This window comes from Magnolia sinica, chromosome 4 (assembly GCF_029962835.1).
Source record: "Magnolia sinica isolate HGM2019 chromosome 4, MsV1, whole genome shotgun sequence".
Lineage (NCBI taxonomy): Eukaryota > Viridiplantae > Streptophyta > Magnoliopsida > Magnoliales > Magnoliaceae > Magnolia > Magnolia sinica.
The window spans coordinates 38,028,803-38,045,958 of NC_080576.1; the positions used below are offsets into that span (position 1 = coordinate 38,028,803).

The following is a 17,156-nucleotide window of genomic DNA, read 5'->3' on the forward strand; positions in this document are numbered from 1 at the left end:
CTCCACGGCGGTAGAGGATCCTGCTTGATGCGACAAAGGAGGTACAATGGTTTTCTTCTTGACCGTCTTCTTCCGATTGTCAATCTCAGCCTCAAAAGGAAGTTGGATCCTCTTCACAGGGTGAGGAAGATCAGCCATTTCTGTTCAACAAAAGACTCCAGTCAGACGTGAAAGAATAAAACCCGAGCACAAGAGCTTGAAAAGAAATTATATTATCTACTACCAATCTTGGGGCTCAACTATAGATAAGCCGGATCGGTAGAGGGATTGAGGAGTAATCAACTTCTTCCAATTTCTCTCTGCAATGTCACGCAACTTCCCGCGATTGACTTGGCGAAGTTGTAGGTCAGAAAGTTGAGGTTGGCTCCGAGGAAGAGTTGCAGAGAACACGACTGGTCAATAAGCAAAGCTATAAGACTAAAGAAAAATACAAGTCTACAGCTTGGCTATTTTCAACTTGGGAGAGCAAATTCAATGGGGACGTGGGAGTAATCCTTCCAGTTGCTAGGGCTTCCCATTCTCCAGATGCCCAGAACTAGTTATCCTTCCAGTTCTTGTTGGAAGATGGGTCACCAATAATAAGGGCCTGGCCCTTGTTTGCCCATGCACTAAAGTAGAGCCAACCCTGGTGGCTAGGGCTGGCCTTCACTCTATACAGATACATAAATTCGTCGACAAACAACTATGTATGTCTGAGCTAGTGTCATAAGATATACATCCTGAACAGGGCCCTCCAGGCATTCAAAATGATTTGGCCTGGGGCCAACCTCAGACGGTGAGTGACCTCCTGCACAATAAGGTGCACAGGAAGTCAGAGGCCGCATTGGAGAGCAACCAGATATATAGCCACCTCACCAATTCGGGGATGGTCGAGGACTTCACCAAGCTCGAGAGCCCAGAGTACCACTAATTCTGGGATCTGGTACTCCACCCTGATTCAGGTTAGGTCAGCACTCCCCAATCGCAACCCAAAAGGGTATATGTCCGAGGGCCGCTCCACAGCAGGTTGAGCTGCCACCCTTTCAACTGGGGAAAACTTTGATACGTCCTCCCGACATAACGACACCGGAGATGGTGGCTTAGAAGGGGAGCCTAGCCAGGAGTCCACACTTTTCGGTTCGGACTCACCGTGGAAAGCCCCCAGACACTCTATCGGACCAGTCCGACGACATTCCGACCAATGAGAAGAGAAGGAACAAAAAGGAGAAGGGAATGGAAGCAGAGAACTGGAGAAGAAGAAAAAAAGCACCGGAGGAAAGATTTCTAACTTACCTGAAATCACCAAGTCAAGTGACCTAGAAGAGCGGCAAGAGCAGAGAAAGCAAATGAAACCGATTTTGAGATACCCTTCCCCCTTTTTATAGACTCCTCGGCTGTAGGCATTGATTGCTCGCATTCAATGCCATGGCCTAAATAGGCATTATAGCTCATGTCTCCCTCCACGTGACTTCTGCCTATTTGTCAACCGACCCGACTACTGAGGAAGGACCACATGTCTCCACCTTATATGCCGAAAGCCGAACAGGCGTCGCTCCAGTGCACATCTCCTCGTACGACCTGTTGCGATCATTATGGGATCCGCCTCGATTCCTATACTTGCCACCTTTCCCCCTTCTGCTATAATGACAAGCTTTCCCGACCTGATGTCCACTTGTGCACGATCTCCTGCACTCAAGCCTCAGTCCATACCAACTTACTTCCCGAGCTCCCGAAGAGCGCTCGGAAGTAGATGAGCCACTGTTATGGGTAAAAGTGAACCGACCAGAATAAAAGAGAATACAAAGCATTTAAAGGGAAGTAGCTCGGTCCTGACTGTCGAGCACGACCTCTACGAACAGCCCCAACATCTACCGCAAGCAATGTGACCTTGGCTCTGGCTGAAGTCTCACTGCCACGACCAGCTAACGACTATCAATATCGACCCAACCTGCCTCGAAGAAACGCCCCTCCGCAATTGACAGTTCGGCTCCACTGGCACCGAAAAGTTATAAATAAGAGCCATGTCTACAGTAAAAGGACCATTAATTTTGTGGGGGCCTAATGTGGTGTTTGTTGGTTATCCAATCCATTGATTTAATATAAATCATAGTAGTGCGGACCCACGCACGCAGAAGTGGGTTTTCACCACCTATAGGTGTCGAACCCAGGACCTCGTGTTGAAACTCCTTTGAGTCTACCACTGAGGGAAGGACTGGAACCCAACTACTGAATTAGTTAAACCATATAAACAACATATAACATGTAACCTTCGGCATCCAATTCCCGGGATTACAATAGCTTGGCTTACAATCAACGGTTTGATCAGTACCTTGGACACGCAACCAATTTTCACCATCATAGTCATCAAATGCATGGACCGTTAGCCACAACGCATTCGACCCAACCCATATTTTGCAATCTTTCATCTGAGCTCGCACAGTATGCTCATCTCGAATGCACAAGCTAGAAGCCCAACTAAAGTGATCCACGCTGTTGTATGGCCACTATGGCTCAACCATCACTTGACCTGCTTTTCCTAACCCATGACATTCACAAATCCCATCATGGCCAGCGTCTTTGATCAAAGGCCCTTGTGTCCATCTCAAATGCACCCAATCTAGTGGAACTCACGACGGTCTTCATTTCACAAGTGACATCATTCTCGCTCAAATCAAAAGCCATTGTTTCCTCTACTGCTTGTTACCCAATGCAGATGACAATGGCTGATCAGCGAATGTGGTGAGAGGCAGAATGGACCTTCTTTCACTACCATTTTTTAGCTAGGATAGCAAAATTCAAGGGGCTATTAAATCAAACTTTGGATTATTGTTGATTTCCAAGATCAATGAAACTATTTTCAAGAGCTACTCTTGCAATTAAGTTTGTTATATGTTAAACATTTGTCAAAGTTAAGAGAACACAAGCGCAATCAAATTCATGAATGCATATGCATTTTAGTACATTGCTAGAGAGAGAGAGAGAGAGAGAGAGAGAGAGAGGTTTATACCAATCGTGGAGAAGAGAAATAGTTATAAAAAAATAGGTCTCTTTTGATGGAAAAAATGCCTGACATAGATTCACTTGAAATTACCTAAATGCCATTTTATAAATGGAACTAAGAAGGAATAGAAATTTTTATAAAAAGTAGGTCTCCTTTGATTGGGAGAAGACAGTTACACACTATCTTACATTACCCAAATACCCTTTCAATAGCAAATAAACCCTCTTATATCCTTACTCTTGCTCTGGTGATAGACTCTTAGGAGTTTCAACACCCGGTCAAGGGTTCCAGTATCCATAGGTGGTGAAATCCCACTACGGCATGAGTGTGTGGGGGTGTGTAAAAAAAAAAAAAAAAAAACCCTCTTATATCCTTTCATATTATATACGCTAAAGAGGGCAATTTTTGTTTTTTTCGCCCATGGCAATTCTAAATTATCCAATTGCCCTATCAATTGCTTAAAACCCTTCCCATGTGCATTGGTATTACATGGTTCAATTGTTATAAATGGCTAATTATTTGCGATTTCTTAGCCTAGCAATACTTTTTTTCTATGCAAACACTACATATGCAGTTATAAACATCCATTTTTTTACCAGACCATAAGTAAATTAATTTTATCACAGGTTATTCAAGATAGCATTTTTACTGTTGTTATGTTGTTCAAATTTCTTGAAATAAAATACAACAAAGGGCATGTAAATACATTTTTTTTTCCACTTGTAGTATTCCTCACAATTTATATAGCAACGTATGCTCTAGTCTCACAACATGAATAACAAATTTCACTTCTTCCAATTCCTATGTATATAAACAAAATCCACACCTTTACAACTATATTCTAAGCATTATCCTGCGCCCAAAATCGATAAAGGAGAACCCCCACAATGCATAAGCCACCATATGCAATGCTTGGTAGCAGAAGAGAGCTATTGTCGGAGTGATCTGCTTACTTTTCCTGCATGTATCAATTGTCACATGAATAAACCATACAAACAGATTAGCATGTGTGGGACATATAACCCGTGCTTAAGGTGTAGCTTGATTTCCAGGTCGGTCACTCATAAAGAGTGCCAATCTGTAGCTTGAATGCTGATTTTTTATGGTTCAAAAATCCTCCGGTGCTAAGCTCAACTGAGTTGAATCAGCAGCAGTGGAGAACGAAATGAGGCATTGGGGAGTCAGGCTCAGCCCAGATCAGAAGGATTCTAACTGTGTCGGAATGAGCCAGAGTGATACATTTTCTTCTTTTTTTATCTCAATGCACACATGTAAGAATTCCTAACTGTTCATCCTGCAGACCATAGCTTGGACGGTGCACAGCCCAAAAATTACACCAGTCAGTTATTTCTAACCATTTGATAGGCAAAGTTTTGAGTAAAGAAAATAGATGTTTAGGACATTGATCAATGGCCCATTAACGAACCATTTTCCCCTCAAAAGTCATCAGGACAGATGGTTAGGAGTGCTTAATGAATGCATTCTTTGGGATTTTGTTCCGTTCATGCCTCCATGGTAGGACCCACCGAATTTAAACTGATTGTATTCATGGGATGCATAAGGCAGTAGAATGGTTGATGGCTTAATTGCAAACTTGGTTTTTTTAAGAAAAAGAGCTTTGCAACTGTTGCTACTCAGGATCTTGCGTGTCTGGCCACTCAATGGGGCCACATGATTAGATGCTCCTATGATATGAACCATATATATTCTCATTGCTACACAAGCTATTGTCTCATAATCATGCTTCAGTGATGATCCTAACCTTCGATTTTTAGAGTTGAATGAACAATTGAAAATTTTCTTTTTATTGTTATCTACAAGTAGCAATGGTCACAATCATAAGTTCAGCAAAATTTTCTCATAATGACTCTTATACCATAGAATTCACAACATGGGTGATTCCTCACATTGGACCACTCTGGGAGGAGACAGTAGATCATAAGTCACAACAAAGTCAAAGTAAACTTAAGTGCGAGTAGAGGTAGGTTTTGGTAATTGCTTTTGAAAATTGGTTAAGTTCAAGTAATAAATACCCTATTCAAATTTTAAGGTAAGTTAGGGGCTTTCAGATTAAAAGGAGTAGGCTTTTGTAATTTTCACACAGAGAAAACCTTCAGTTATGTTACTATCAGAAAAAAAAAAAAAAATGCAGAAATGAGCATATTAGCATAATCAATACGACCCAACTAACCCTTGCCAAAAACTTACTTCTTCAGAGTTGTGAAGTCCAATTCCTGCACCCAAACAGCCCAAAACAAAATCTCAGAATCAGTAAAGCATGCAAAACATAACATCTCCATGCACAAACATGTATGGCAATCAATGGGCTGGACTAGGCACAGACCGAGCCAAACAAGCACAAACTGATGGGCCAAGCTATTTCAAAATTTGGGCTGATGAAAGCTTATGTATATTAAAGAAAAATTTGCATCGAGATACATGTTATTTGATGCCCAAAATAAGAAAAAATGCAACAGGAGGAAAAGTACAAGCATAAATGACTCTTAATGGATGCGTAAGTGGGTATATGTTGATGCAAATAAAGTGAACAGAACGAAAATAATTAATTAATGATGGTGACGACAGACAGTGATGGTGGTGGTGGTGATGACGACAAAAACAACAACAATAACATTGATGATGATGATGACAGCCTCTAGGCAAGATTGCAACAGATCAAAGCTTGCAACGTTCTCCAACCCATGAAGCCCTTCGGACAATCTTGTATATTGATACTCAGGTGGGTGAATAGGGTTGTTGGAATGAATGAATGCCCTCCTTATAGTCAAGGATCCCTTGGTGGTTAACCTCATATGGGTGTGTGACATGATGCTCTGCAATTGCGGAGCATGACAGAATGCACATAACATATATTAACTAGGAAATTAGAAATTAGACCAGCCTAACTTAGCCCAGATACAAAACCAAACCATAGGTATATGAGTTTGGCATGGATGCTCTTATTGCAAACCAGAAAAGGCCCAACTTATTTATTTTTTATCTGACCAACATATATATGTATCAGATCTAGGGGTTGATATCTAGACCTGATCAAACTGTTGGGCATAGGCCCTTGGGGCCCATTTGTGGGTAATCACTAGCAGGTGGGTCCCACGAGGTTTAGCCTCCTTTTTTTTTTTAAATCTGTTTTTCTCTCTATCATTTGAAGTTAAATTACAAATTTAACTTTAAACAAAAATTTAGATGAGGAGGTAAGGATAAGATCGGATACTCTCTGGTCTCATCCAAACTCCCGGTCCTTCCCTATAAATGTAAAGAGGTCCTTCCGTGAAAATTATATCATGAAACAATGAGAGTACATAGAGAAAATTGAGAAATTAATATTGTCCATCTAGCTTGTCCCTTAAACGATCTAAGCCGTATATCGTAATTTGAGGCCATCTATACCGTAGAATCAAAGGGGTGATTAGACCATGGTGTGCCGTAAAGGCCGTTACGTAAAGGTAATGGTGGCAACCGTTATATGTTACGGGGTCGTAACGGCCATAACAGCCATTATGGAAAAAAATGACCCGTAATTGTTGTTAACGGCACATCACATCCCTTATAAAGGCCATAATAGCCCCGTAATGGTCTATTATAGGATATATATATATAGGTTTTTCATACTTTTTAATCAACATTACGGGGCAGATACAGGTTTTTCAGGGGTTTTTTCAATAAATAAAAAAAATAAAAAAGAGAGACCGTAAGGGCCGTTTCGGGGCCGTAACAGCCATTATGCCCCATATCGTAAAGGTAACGGAGGTGGCCGTTACTGCCACCGTTACCGTTATGGAATACCTTGGATTAGACCCATCTGCTCTAGTAATGGATACATGTGGGTCCAAAGATATTTGAGTTTGGTTTGGAGGCTCTTGTTGCAAACCTGAGAAAGACCCAACTTCTTTGATTTTTTATTCGACATACATATCTATGTATCAAATCCGGGGGTTGATATCTAGACCTAATTAAACTCCTCTCAACCTGACCTGATTGGATAATATTGACAATATAGGCTCCAATCACCTTGTTTCTAGGTAGACGTGAAGGAAACAATTACGCAATTTCAGGGCTACTTCCTAATGAATACTTATGATAAACTTTCCAGTATTTGGCCATTTCTTGTTGATTAAACTGAATATTTCACAATTGAACAAGCACACATGAACTACACTATTAAACACCAGCAAATTACCTCCATCATGCTTGTCTGCGTGACTACTTCCCCAAACAGCTTTTCCTTTACTCTTCGTTTGGTAGTCAATACTAGTGCTAGTATCCATAGGTCGAGAATTACCAGTTGCTTTCGATGAAATAGCTTTCAACTCCGAACTTTCCTTAGATCTCTGTTGTCGCAATGTATAAAGGTGTTGTTAAAGCCACGTTAGAAACAAAGAGCCTCCAACAGAACTGAAATCATTGAATCAGAAAACACATGCAAAATGCAGCATTTGAAAGCACGTATATTTGAAATTCATTTTATTAAAGCTTGCTTGCATGCCCTAAGTCTCTCTCTCATCCATGCTAATGAAAGGCATGCATGAGATAATGCAAAAAATAAAACATGTGTTACTGCCTGCCTTGGTTGTCTTACTACACAGATGAGAAAAAAAAAAACAGAGGCATCATGGCCTTTTTTTTCTTTCTTTCTTTATTTATTTATTGTTATTATTATTATTATTATTACTATTATTATTATTATTATTATTATTTGAAGTTTTTCTTTCATGCATTGCAATTCGTGTACTCATGCATTAGCTCATGGGGGCCCAGTTGAAGCCATGGCCAGATGATACAAATGCCATGTGCACAAACAACCAGATGGATAATTGGTAGGATCTTGAAGCTTCATCAGCCATAAAAAGTGTGCCCACCAGATGAATGATCTGGATCACTCGAAGGTGGGTCAGACCTGTACACGTTATCAGCTGTTGATAGGAAAAACCCAAGATTTCAAGATGAAAATATATAATTTATTGGAAATATGAAACAAGAAACCCAATGCAATACGAGTGTGTATGTGTGTTCAAGAACAAAACAAGAAAAGAAGAAGAAGAAGAAGATCAAAATTACAGAGATCCACAGCTGGTCTTTGAATTCAAGACCTTTGTGTCTCTGGTAGTGAGCACGACCACATATAAAAGAGGTCATCCCGTCTGGTGCTGGCCAACAGCCCCACAACTGACTTGCTCATATCCAACCCACAGACAACCCCCTCCCTAATGATACTCATAAGATGTGATAGATGGGTCCTCTTATCCCCAGGCCATAATCCCACATAACCACCTTCCAATCATTCGAGACCAATGTAGGTAGCGTCGTGCAAGTTCTAGTCACAGGACATGATAGGTGCATCATCGGCTTGGATGATGACCCTAGTCATGCTACTCGCCATGTCCCGGATCTGGAGGGTGCCATCGGAAGATGCGATAGCTAAGTGCATAGGATTGCAAGGGTTGTAGGCAACATAGGATACATCTACAACTCAGTACTCGACAATGTAGTCCCAGGATGGTTTGGACTGCTTAATGAATGTGATCTTTGGGACTTTGTTCTCTCCATGCCTCCATGGTAGGTCCCAATGAATTATCCACAGATCCTATTTGTGGAACGTGTAAGGAGTAAAATGGCTGATGACCTAAACAAGAACTTGGTTATTTTGTAATTTAAAAAAAAAAAAGGAGTTTTGCATCTGTTGCAACTCAAGATCTAGCGTGTGAGGACACCCATTGGGGCTATATGATTAGATAGGCATAAGATATGAACAGTCCATATTCTCATTGCTACCACAAGCTATTGTCCCATAATCATGCTTCATTGATGATCCTAACCTCTGATTTTTAGAGTCGAATGTGAAAAATTGAAAATTTTCTTTTTCTTTTCTTTTCTTCCCAACCCACCCACCCCCCTTTTGTTCGAAATTCATCAGCAGATACCAACGGTCACAATAAAAACTTCACCAAAAAATTTCTTACAATGGCTCTTCTACCATAGAATTCACAACATGGGCAGTTTCGAACATTGGACCACTCTGCATGAAGACACCAATGGAAGGTGACACATGTTGGATCCCAAGTCACAACATTGTCAAAGCAAACTTTAAAAAAGTGCAAGTGCAGGTAGGTTTTGGTAATTACTTTTGAAAATTGGTTGGGTTTCAGGAATAAATATCTTATTCCAATTTTTAAGGTAAATTAGGGCTTTAAGATCAAATAGAATAGGCTTTTGTAATTTTTGACCATAAGAAAACAATGTATAAATGAGCAAATTAACATAATCAATATGACCCAACTAATCTTTGCCAAAAACTTACTTGTTTAGAATTTTAAACTCCAATTCCTGCACCCAAACAGCCAAAAACATAAATCTCAGAGTCAGCAAGGCATGCAAAACATAACATCTCCATGCACAAACATGTATGCCGGTCAATGAGCTGGATTAGGCCCCGGCCGAGCCATAAAAACACGACTTGATGGGCCAAGCCAGTTCAAAATCTTGGCCAAACCAATGCAAGGTATGTATATTAAAGAAAAATTTTGCATTGTGATATATGTTATTTGATGGCCAGATTAAATTTTTAAAAAAAAAGGGAGAGAGAGAGAGAGGCAACAATCGATACATAAGTTGGCATATGCTAATGGGAATCCAGTGACCAGAATGATTAATATTTAGTTAATGATGGTGAAGATGACAATAACTGTGATGGTGGTGGTCATGATGACTACCTCCGGGCAAGATTGCAACATATAGATGCTCACAAGGCTCTCCAACAACCGAAGACCTCCGGACAATCTTTTATAGTAATACTTGGGAGTAAAGGCAAGTGATAGAGTTGTAGTAGTGAATGAATGATCTCCTTATAGTCAAGGATCATTTGGTGGTTAACCTTCTATGGGTGTGTGATATGGGAGTGACAGATTGCACATCTACATATATTAACTGGAAAATTAGAAATTGGACCCACCTAATCTTAGATCAGATACAAAACCAAACCACAGATATATTCGTTTGGTCTGGACGCTCTTATTGCAAACCTGAAAAAGACCCAACTTATTTCATTTTTTACCCAACCCAGATGCGACCTACATATCAATGTTTTGGATCCAGGGTTTGATATCTAGACCTGATTGAACTCCTCTCAACCTTACCTGACCTGACAATATTGATGGTATAGGCTCCAAAATGAAATTATGTTGTTTTCAAGGTGGACTTGAAGGAAACAATTTATGAAATTTCAGGGCTACTTCTCAATGAATACTATGATACATTTGCATGCATTTTGCTATTTCTTGTTGATTAAACTGAATATTTCTCAATAAACACAAGCACACATGAACTTCTTTATTGAGCACAAGCAAATTACCTCCATTGGGCTTGTCTGCACGAGTACTTCCCCCAACAGCTTCTCCTTCACTCCTCTTTCGGAAATCGATACTAGTGCTAGTATGCATAGGTCGAGAATCACCAGTCTCTTTTGGTGAACTTGATTTTGACTCTTGAGTTTTCTTAGAATCTCTGTTCTCACAATGCAAATGAAGTTGTGTTAAAGGAACGGCAAAAACAAAGAGCCTCCAACAGAACTGAAATCATTAAATCAGCAAACACATGCAAAATGCAGCATTTGAAGGCACATACATTTAAAATTCGTTGTATTAAAGCTTGCTTGCATGCTCTGATCTTTCTCTCTCATCCATGCTAATGAAAAGCATGTATAAGATAATCCAAAAAATCAAACATGTGTTACTGATTGCTTTGGTTGTCTTACTATACAGATAAGAACATAATAAAACTAAGGCATCCTGGTCTTTTTTTTTTTCTGGAGTTCATTCTTTCATGTATTGCAATGCGTGGTACTCATGCAATAGCATCTGGAGGTCCACATGAAGCTGCAGTCAGATGATACCAAGGCCATGCTAAAAATATCACACTAAGACGATGATTCTGACCATCAATCTTTCACAGTAACTGTGGACCGTTGACTGTTATTGTTTCCGGTCATTCATTTTAAAGCCACCAGTCAATCATCGGCATCATCTTTCCAGCATGATTTCCTTGGACCATACTCAATAGTTCCCAGCATCATGGTTTTTCCCAGAAATCAGCAATTCCATTTGTCTGAAAATGGATACATGTGGGTCCAAAGGCATGCAGGAGGAGTAAGCTATGCAGAGAATGCAAAACAAATTCTGTTTTCTGAAAAGAGTGGCATATAATTGTTCCCAAAAACCACATCATCTCATTAATTCATATCAAACCATCAAAATTAGTCAAAACAAACAAACAAAAACCATAAAAACTGTTATCCACTGTAAGCAATAAATGCACAAATGTATAATATGGACAAAAAATGCTATCACCTATTGCTTATATCAGATGTATGAAAGCATGTTCAGTGCAAAGCATAGAATTATCGATACTTTGCACTGAACCCGCTTTCAATCCTGAGCTATTATTAGAATCTCTATACTTATATTGTTCATTAATGGGATTGCAGTGAATAGCTAGGACAAATCCAAACAACCGTCTATTAAAGATGGAAATTTAAAATGATGGTTCACCTTGAAGCCATGGCTGAAGCACCATGTTCCTCCCCTAGATTGAGCAAAGCCAAGTTACTTGATAATGTCCATGGAGTCAGTTCTTTTGGGACTCTTAAGATGTGAAATCTTACCCTTGGAATACAGTAAGCGAGTTTATGAGGTAATTAGCAAGAAGGCATGCAAGAGATTGCAGTGAATAGCTAGGACAAATCCAAACAACCGTCTATTAAAGATGGAAATTTAAAATGATGGTTCACCTTGAAGCCATGGCTGAAGCACCATGTTCCTCCCCTAGATTGAGCAAAGCCAAGTTACTTGATAATGTCCATGGAGTCAGTTCTTTTGGGACTCTTAAGATGTGAAATCTTACCCTTGGAATACAGTAAGCGAGTTTATGAGGTAATTAGCAAGAAGGCATGCAAGACACTTATGCCATAGCATCAAAAGGTCCTCGCAAGTGAAATTCAGCCTGTTTTGACCTCTAAAACATTAATGATTTAGAAATGTAAGAGAAAACTTAAAGATATTCCTATAATTCTTGTCATGATCATCATAGTCTAGACCAAGCTATTTGGGTTTGGCTTAATGAATCCAGAGATATGTATCAGAGCCATGTCAATGAAAGCATCGAGATATGAAAAGTAGCAAAATCAAACACCAACACATGGCCGCAATTAACTTGGTGGTAGAGGCAGCTAGGTAATTTTTGTTTGCCAAATGTAGTGTTTCAGCAATAAATTAGTCATTAGGCGCAACATCTTCTGCTTTATTCTTCATTTCAGGCTTCAACTGAGTAAAGGTGATGTAGAGCGGGTCGCGGACACTTCATGGCAAAGATGGACCAAAGAAAACCCAATCAGAGGCAGAAGTGATTCGGACCGTCAGAACCTTAAAACAGGCGTATCTCACAAACCACAATGAATTTTTCGACAATTGAAAGTCCGTTTTAATCTCGTTTCTACTATAAATAGTAAGTTTTAGTTCAATCATAACTTTTGATCCTTTGAGTTGTAGGAGTCGTGCCCAACAAGAAAAGGGCTTAGAAAATTTGGGATAATAACGTTATTAGGCCAAATTGGACACTTACTATTTTTGGCCGAAAATCAAGAAGTCTAGTAGGAATCATGACCGTCTATAAATAGTAAGTTTACTATTTATAGTAAGTCATGTTTAGTAAGTTTACTATTTATAGTAATTCACATTTTTAGGGAGTTTGAGTTGGAGAGTGAGTCTAAAACTCCATCCTAGGTTTGAGTTCACTATTTAAAGGATTGTAAATTTGTTTTTATTCATCAATCAATTTATTTTTTTTTTATTTAGAATTTATTTCTATTCTTATCCCTAGTGGATTTGAGGAAACTCTGTGAGGAATCCAGAGAACTCCATGTATTCGGAGTAGTTATCCCTGAGGAAGACGGTGATCGACCTCATCGCGTCCTTCCCTGCGTCAATAGGCACTCATTGGTCGACTACCGGTACATTGCATAGGTCCTGCTTTCGTCCCTAAGCTATTCTTGGAATCTCCGTTCTCTGAGTTTTTGTTAATGGGATTGTGTTATGTATGATTTCCTTATGCACAGGAACATATAAACAACTCTCAAACGTAAAATAACAACCTACCTTAACTGTCGGGCTGAACCGCCATGTTCATTGCCTAGATTAAGAGAAGGAAAACATCTTGATAAGTCCTCCCCATGTTTGTTGGCACAGATGATTTCTTTGGCCAAACTCGCGTCCTCCATAGCATTAAAGAAGCATCCTCGATGCTTTGCATCAAGGACTATTTTCTTCCAGATAGAACCACTTTTAATTAAAGTTTGCCCATTCCCCACAATCCAAAGGCAGTGCCTACAATGAAAAAAAAAAAAAACAGCTCAACTATATAAGTGACCTCTATGTTGCGTTTGGATGTACAATTGACTCGGAATTCAATGATTAATTTGCTGCAAGCTAGAAGTGAATGATCACATTTTTTATAATAGAAATATTATTTCCTACTTTGCTTGCTCACCCTTTGAGTCCCATGTCTAATGAATTGGGCTCGGGGAAATACTGGGCAGGACAGTGCTGGAACGTGAGCTTTTAAAAAAAGCCCAATTAAAAAATTAATGTTGAAGCCTGTTGGGCAGCTGATTGTGAAACTTTCATCAATCTAGAACTTAAAAGCCGTCCCTCACATTGCTGGGAGAAAGGCTAAGGGCCTTTTTGGTAGACACCCAAAAATGAGTTCATCTCATTTTAGTAATCATATTCATGTATTTGAAATCACATTCTTTTCATTAAGGATTAAAAAATAATCTTTATGACCAACAACCATGATTATGATTAACTAAAATGAGACAAACTCATTTTTAGGTGTCTACCAAAAAGTTACTAAGATGTTGACGAACAATGACGATGACTTCTCTTGTATCACAATTTGGGATGAAATCTCCACTCTAGATACGATAAAGATTACCTATACTTAGGACGTTCTGCTTTGTTCCCACTTAATAATCTCAATATAAGTCAGTTGTACATCCAAATAAGCTTGATAAAAGTTCTTTTATTTAATGGTTTGGTGAGTGATGGCTCCTAATATCCAAGTAAGAGAAGCATACCTGGCCCTGGTCAAAGCCACATTTGTCCGTTGAATATTGGAAAGGAAACCGACTGACACGTTACTGTTTGACCTGACAGTAGACATTATGATCACATCCTCTTCACCACCTTGAAACCCGTCGATGGACTTGACATTCACAACAAAGTCCACTTGTGTTTCATATGTTTTTCCAAGTTTCTCTTGAATTGCAACGATTTGAGCTGTGTAGGGTGACACGACACCAACACTAACCCTCTGTCCCAAAACAATGGATGCTGTAAAAGAAGAAATCAAAGCAAAACTGTTCATGCCAATACTAAAGAAATGAAACATGCATCCTTAAGAGTGTCAAAGAAATACTCATTGCGAGTAAATGCATAACTATTAGTAAAAATGTGGTTGACATCCCACAATCAAGAGTACAACGTATGCAATATGTATTACTAATGACTAGTATAGAATTCCTTCATCTGTCACTTAACCTGAACCGGGTGCTATTCCAACATGTCCAGGTTATGTGACTTTCCATATGGACACGAGGGAGGAGTGCATTTGATCCAGGTCTCTCATCAAATAGGCAGACAAAGTTTTTCAACTGTCCATATTTCCTCAAAGATTGCAATGAGGGGGTCATGCCACACATGCTTAAAATCTCGAAAATTACAAAGAAGCACCCAGTTACCCAATGTGACAGAGGAATCGGAAACAACAATCCCAAGACTGACTACAATCTCTAAAGAGATTATCTAAGCATCGTTTTGATAAGAATCTGTGAACCGGGAAGTCTCACACCTTCTAGGTGACCAGGTCCAAAATCAGGCTGGCATACTTATCAGGTGGGCTACACATATAACAAGATTCTTTAAAATAAATGATTCATCAAACACAAACATAACAAAAGAGAATTTGCATGTTCATAACCCCAAGATGAAATATTTCTTGCTAAAAACGAACTGCAGAGGATAATATTCAACCAATTGACAGTGCACACACCTCCATAAAGGTTTCTCAATATTTGCAAAACTACAGCCACCTCCACCATATTCTTCTGACTGTGACCTTCGTTGAACGTCTCCCTTCCATCGTCAATATTAATAAATGAATATGAACTATAGAAATGGTGTGGAAGGTACTGCCTTTCGTGACTTTTATGCTTGACGAATGGAGCATCGGAAATCTGGTTCCCATAAAAATTGGCATTTGGGAAAGTACTTATGGAAGGATGCATTCAGTACGGCACATTGAGAAGGTGCTTCTCATGTCCCACTGAACTCAACCTCTCAAAGAGGCTTCTTCCAAATCCAGCTTTCTCAGAAATCTAAAAGAGTGTAAATTTTAAGAATACAAAGAAAAATTATATCAGAAACAATAGTATGCTGCAAGGAACTCTATTATACAACCTGTCATCGGATTTTATTGGGTTGTTCAAGTGGGGCCAACAGTTGGGTGATCAACTGGAATGTGTGTGTAGAGAGAGAGAGAGAGAGAGAGAGAGAGAGAGAGAGAGTCACGCTCACTTGCATACCTTTGCACACCTTGCACGCATGTCATGGGCCCAGAATCCAAAAAGTCAAGATGATGTGGCACCCCATGAAACCCTCAGGGCCCAACTTTCAGCCTGATCCAAAACTTTGGTGTGTGTGTGTGTGTGTGTGCATTCGTGTGTGTGTGCGCGCGCGTGTGTGTATTCCTTGACCATCTAGCTCTTGGCCCCCAAGAGAAGGTTTAGGATAGCCCCATGGAAGGAGACTTTTTGGGAATGGACCATTCACTATAGGGCTCATCAGATCAACGGTCTTGAACCCAACCATTGGTCCACTTCTACAAATTGCGACCCAATTAAACCCCACAATATGCAGATAAGAACCAACAGAGGAGAAAATGCAAACCTTGCTTTTAACAAGTGCAGGCAATTGGCACTCGTCACCAATAAGAATAACATGCCGTGTACCTGGTAGTTGTAATGGAATCAATGACTCACATTCTTTCAACTGAACAGCTTCGTTGATAACCACCAGCTCAAATTGTTCAATCTCTAAAAAAAGTAATGCAGATGAACTAGAAGCCGTGCAAAAAACAAGGGAAGAACTTTTCAAGCAAAATTTTCGAATCAAGTCTTTTTCGAGAAATTGGAGAATCTGAAAATTTCTTTTAAGATCTCTCAGAACTTGAAGACACTCGTTTCAGGCCTTGCACAAATTGTTTACTCCTTCAGACTGCATCAATAGTTTCTTGAGTGTCTTGTCACTGACATTATTCACACGTAACAAGCTTTCAAAAGATTCAATCAACTTGAAAGCTAAAACCATGTTGTTATAGTTATTTTTCGAAAGTGAAGATGATGGTAGGTGGGTACAAAGGCTTCTTATATGATCCTTCAATGACTTTGCCATGGCACCGAATCGGCTCTTGACGAATTCCCGAAATGTCAAGGCATTGACGCCCCTCTTATCCTCCTTTGCCTTTTCATTTTCCAAATAGATTTCATACTGAGGAAAACAATCTTCGAGAAATCGTATCATTGACTCTAGCTTGTATCTCCACCCTGATAGTAGTGCAAAGCAATCTGAAAGCCTATCGATGCGGTTATTCAGAAAAATACCTTCAAGATCGTCAGTAATGTTCATCCGGTCCTTATTTCCCATTAAAACTATGTCTCCCAACGGGTATAGGTCAGTAGGACATGACTCTCTCAACAACCTCAGGAGACGCAAGGCCACTTCTAAGACCAATATTTGTCAGTGTGCATACAAGTATTCTGCATTTCAATGCTAGAAGTGTCAGTAGCATTGTACTGATTGTTTTCGTCTTTCCAGTCCCTGGTAGGCCCCAGATTAGTTGAATCGAGTGCTTATGCTTGCATTGCTTTGCTGCTATAGAACTCAATACTGCTCTGATTTGTGACTCATTCAGCTTGAATGAGCAACAGAACTTCGATTTTCTGTGCAAATTCTCCCGAAGAACAGTTTTTGCAACTTCTCCCAACCCGTGTAAAGAACAAAACACTCAAAACAGGTTAATTGCAAAAGTGAGGGTTCTGGGTGACATGACA

The 17,156-nt window shown here is 39.7% G+C and overlaps 1 protein-coding gene and 1 long non-coding RNA gene across 2 annotated transcripts; both read right to left on the bottom strand.

The window, feature by feature from the left end:
* Positions 1 to 3,636: 3,636 nt before the first annotated feature.
* Positions 3,637 to 7,353, bottom strand: LOC131244452 (uncharacterized). The gene is made up of 3 exons (XR_009170287.1): positions 7,179 to 7,353; positions 5,189 to 5,214; positions 3,637 to 3,938 (listed from the first exon to the last, which is right to left on the bottom strand). It is a non-coding gene; the product is annotated as an uncharacterized LOC131244452 (long non-coding RNA).
* Positions 7,354 to 10,230: 2,877 nt separating this feature from the next.
* LOC131244123 (probable helicase MAGATAMA 3) lies at positions 10,231 to 17,013 on the bottom strand. The gene is made up of 5 exons (XM_058243777.1): positions 15,994 to 17,013; positions 15,098 to 15,422; positions 14,124 to 14,379; positions 13,144 to 13,371; positions 10,231 to 10,498 (listed from the first exon to the last, which is right to left on the bottom strand). The coding sequence occupies exons 2-5, from the start codon at positions 15,330 to 15,332 to the stop codon at positions 10,231 to 10,233; spliced, it is 987 nt and encodes a 328-aa protein (XP_058099760.1). The 5' UTR covers positions 15,333 to 15,422; positions 15,994 to 17,013.
* Between the last annotated feature and the right edge of the window lie 143 nt (positions 17,014 to 17,156).

What these genes read in the sequence shown, in the direction of transcription:
- LOC131244123 (XM_058243777.1), bottom strand. Translation starts at nt 15,332, where the DNA reads ATGCATCCTTCCATAAGTACTTTCCCAAATGCCAATTTTTATGGGAAC. An exon ending in ATTGAGAAACCTTTATGGAG is followed by an intron (nt 14,380 to 15,097) that starts GTGTGTGCACTG and finishes CTTCTTTTACAG; the next exon opens with CATCCATTGTTTTGGGACAG. An exon ending in GTGGCTTTGACCAGGGCCAG is followed by an intron (nt 13,372 to 14,123) that starts GTATGCTTCTCT and finishes TTTTCATTGTAG; the next exon opens with GCACTGCCTTTGGATTGTGG.